Source organism: Palaemon carinicauda, chromosome 3 (genome assembly GCF_036898095.1).
Source record: "Palaemon carinicauda isolate YSFRI2023 chromosome 3, ASM3689809v2, whole genome shotgun sequence".
NCBI classification, from domain to species: domain Eukaryota; kingdom Metazoa; phylum Arthropoda; class Malacostraca; order Decapoda; family Palaemonidae; genus Palaemon; species Palaemon carinicauda.
The window spans coordinates 26,091,621-26,094,120 of record NC_090727.1 but is presented as its reverse complement, the minus strand read 5'-3'; the positions used below and the strand labels follow the sequence as shown (position 1 = coordinate 26,094,120).

Here is a 2,500-nt window from a genome sequence, read left to right as displayed (position 1 = left end):
AGATTAAGGGAGATGGGACAAATAAATCTTGAAATGGGTGAGCAACTGGAAAGAGCTAAGAATGAAAAAGTGGCCTCAATTCATCAGTTGGAATCTGTATTTGAGGAAAAGATTGATAAACTGGAACAGACAATTGAGAAGCAATTGGGGATCATTAGAGAGATGAAAACAGAAAAAGAGGGGCTGGAGATGAACCTGACTGAGGCTAAGACGAAAAACTTGACCAATGAAGGAAATTACACCTGCCTCGTAAATGAGTTAAAAGACACCAAGAAAGAAGCCTGTAGGGCGAAGGATGAGCTGTCTAGGGCTTTAGGACAGAATGGCAAACTAAAGAAGCGTATGGCTTCCATTGCCAAGGAGAGAGAGAGTCTCAAGGAACGTGTCTGCCATCTAAAGTCTGGTGAGCAAATGGCAGAGGACAGGATCGTCCAAACCACCAAAGAAAATGTTGGTCTGAAGGACGAGCGACTTGCGGCAAATGAGATCATCTCTTCACTCGAGGAGCAACTTGAAGGGAGAGATAAGAAGAAACAAGTGAGCAGACCTGGAACGAGGAAAGTGAGACTTGACAGGTCAAGTTTAGAAATTGCAATTTCGGCTGATTAGGCAGGGGTTCGAATCTCTGTCCAGCCAGATGCTATTACCATAGAATGAATCCCAGTGGATATATATTCCCAAGATAGAATTCGGAATTAAATGCCATTTGGTTGATATTTATATTTATTGAAATCACGAGTGTTAGTGATATATATATATATATATATATATATATATATATATATATATATATTTATATATATATATATATATATATATATATATATCCAAATTACATTTTGAAACAGAAAATGAAATAACTATGAGGCCATTCGTAATTAACAACTACTGTGACTAAATATTCCGAATTAACAGCCTATGTAAAACTCACATGGACAAGACGGAATCCTAATAAGTCTAAAAGCTAAATTGCGACTTGAAAAAGCAGTGTGATGAAATAAGGAGAGAGAGAGAGAGAGAGAGAGAGAGAGAGAGAGAGAGAGAGAGAGAGAGAGAGAGAGAGAGAGAACGCTGATAAAAACCCCATATTTATTTCAAATAAATTAATGAATGCCGAATAGGAAAATGAAATGAAATTAAGTGACTATAATTACTACTAATTAGGATTTTGTTGACAAATGAACATTTGTTGACGTCATTTTGTAATAACTGGTCAAATGGGACGAAAAACAATGAAATTTCACGAGTAGACACCAGAAAATTAAGTTTTTCCTTTTTGTATTGATCATTTTCTAAAACTTTCGTTCACTAATACAACCAATCTTAAATCAATACCTCATTTATGATCTCCTACTTCAAAAATTATATAAATGAATGGTGAAACCAAGCGAAAATCCTCAAAATAATACAACAATAGAAGTATATTAAATGAACTAATATAACGAGAAACATTGAAATTTTTATTGGTCTTCCTGAAGTCGCAAATGGAAATTAATATAATATAAGCAAAATAAACATTATTTCAGGAGTTTCATGATCAAACGAACAGATTTTTGAACGAAACTTTCTGGTAAATACTATACTTGAATATGGTGTTTCATTGTTATTAGATTTTCTCATTTTGTTTTGTTTTGTAAGCTAATCCATCCTTCCTGAGACCTGTAGTTTGAGACTCGTATTTCATTATCAATAGTTTAGATTTAGAGCAGAGGCCGAAGGTAGGGGCAATCTTATGTCTATGTAGACCAATCATGGTGGAAGCTTATGTTGAGATGATGGACTTAGGTCTATAGAAAAGTCTCTCTCTCTCTCTCTCTCTCTCTCTCTCTCTCTCTCTCTCTCTCTCTCTCTCTCTCTCTCCACTAATGATTTCCGAGAGTAGAATCCCAGTTTCGTGAATAAATCAAATGAATTTTGAACGAAACTTTCTGGGAAACATCTGATTCAAATAGGTCTATCTGCTGAGTCATCAACACCCATTGCCTGGCCCTCCTTGGTCCTAGCTTGAGTGGAGATGAGACTTGGGCGCTGATCATATGTGTATATGGTCAGTCTCTAGGGCATTGTCACTGTCTCCTCCTACTTCTATTCATGAGCGCCCCTTAAACGCCTAGAGGAAAATAAGGCTTTCATGATCCTGGCATCGTATTAGGCAGCTAAATATAGTAAAAGACAACTAATCTCTCAAATAGAGCATAGGCTTACTCTCTCTCTCTCTCTCTCTCTCTCTCTCTCTCTCTCTCTCTCTCAACACATAAATCTGCTTAGACAATTACGTTTCATTTCTGAGAATTAAATCCCATATATACCCTATAATGCTAAAGCGTAGTTTTTAATTAGTCTCACTTGTTGCCAAATGTAAATGAAATTTCTAATGTAGTATCAGTGTTATTAAGGGAAATAAAGGTGTCAGGAGGAAATTTGGCAACGCTGCTCATCTGTCACTCGAATCCTTCGATTTATGAAACGTCAATATTTTTATTTTGTTTATAATGAGTCA

General features: G+C 36.0%; 1 protein-coding gene across 1 annotated transcript; it reads left to right on the top strand.

The window, feature by feature from the left end:
• The first annotated feature begins 12 nt into the window (after positions 1 to 12).
• Positions 13 to 609, top strand: LOC137631061 (fibrinogen- and Ig-binding protein-like). The gene has a single exon (XM_068362660.1). It carries the CDS (start codon positions 13 to 15, stop codon positions 607 to 609), a length of 597 nt encoding a protein of 198 aa, XP_068218761.1.
• Positions 610 to 2,500: the final 1,891 nt, after the last annotated feature.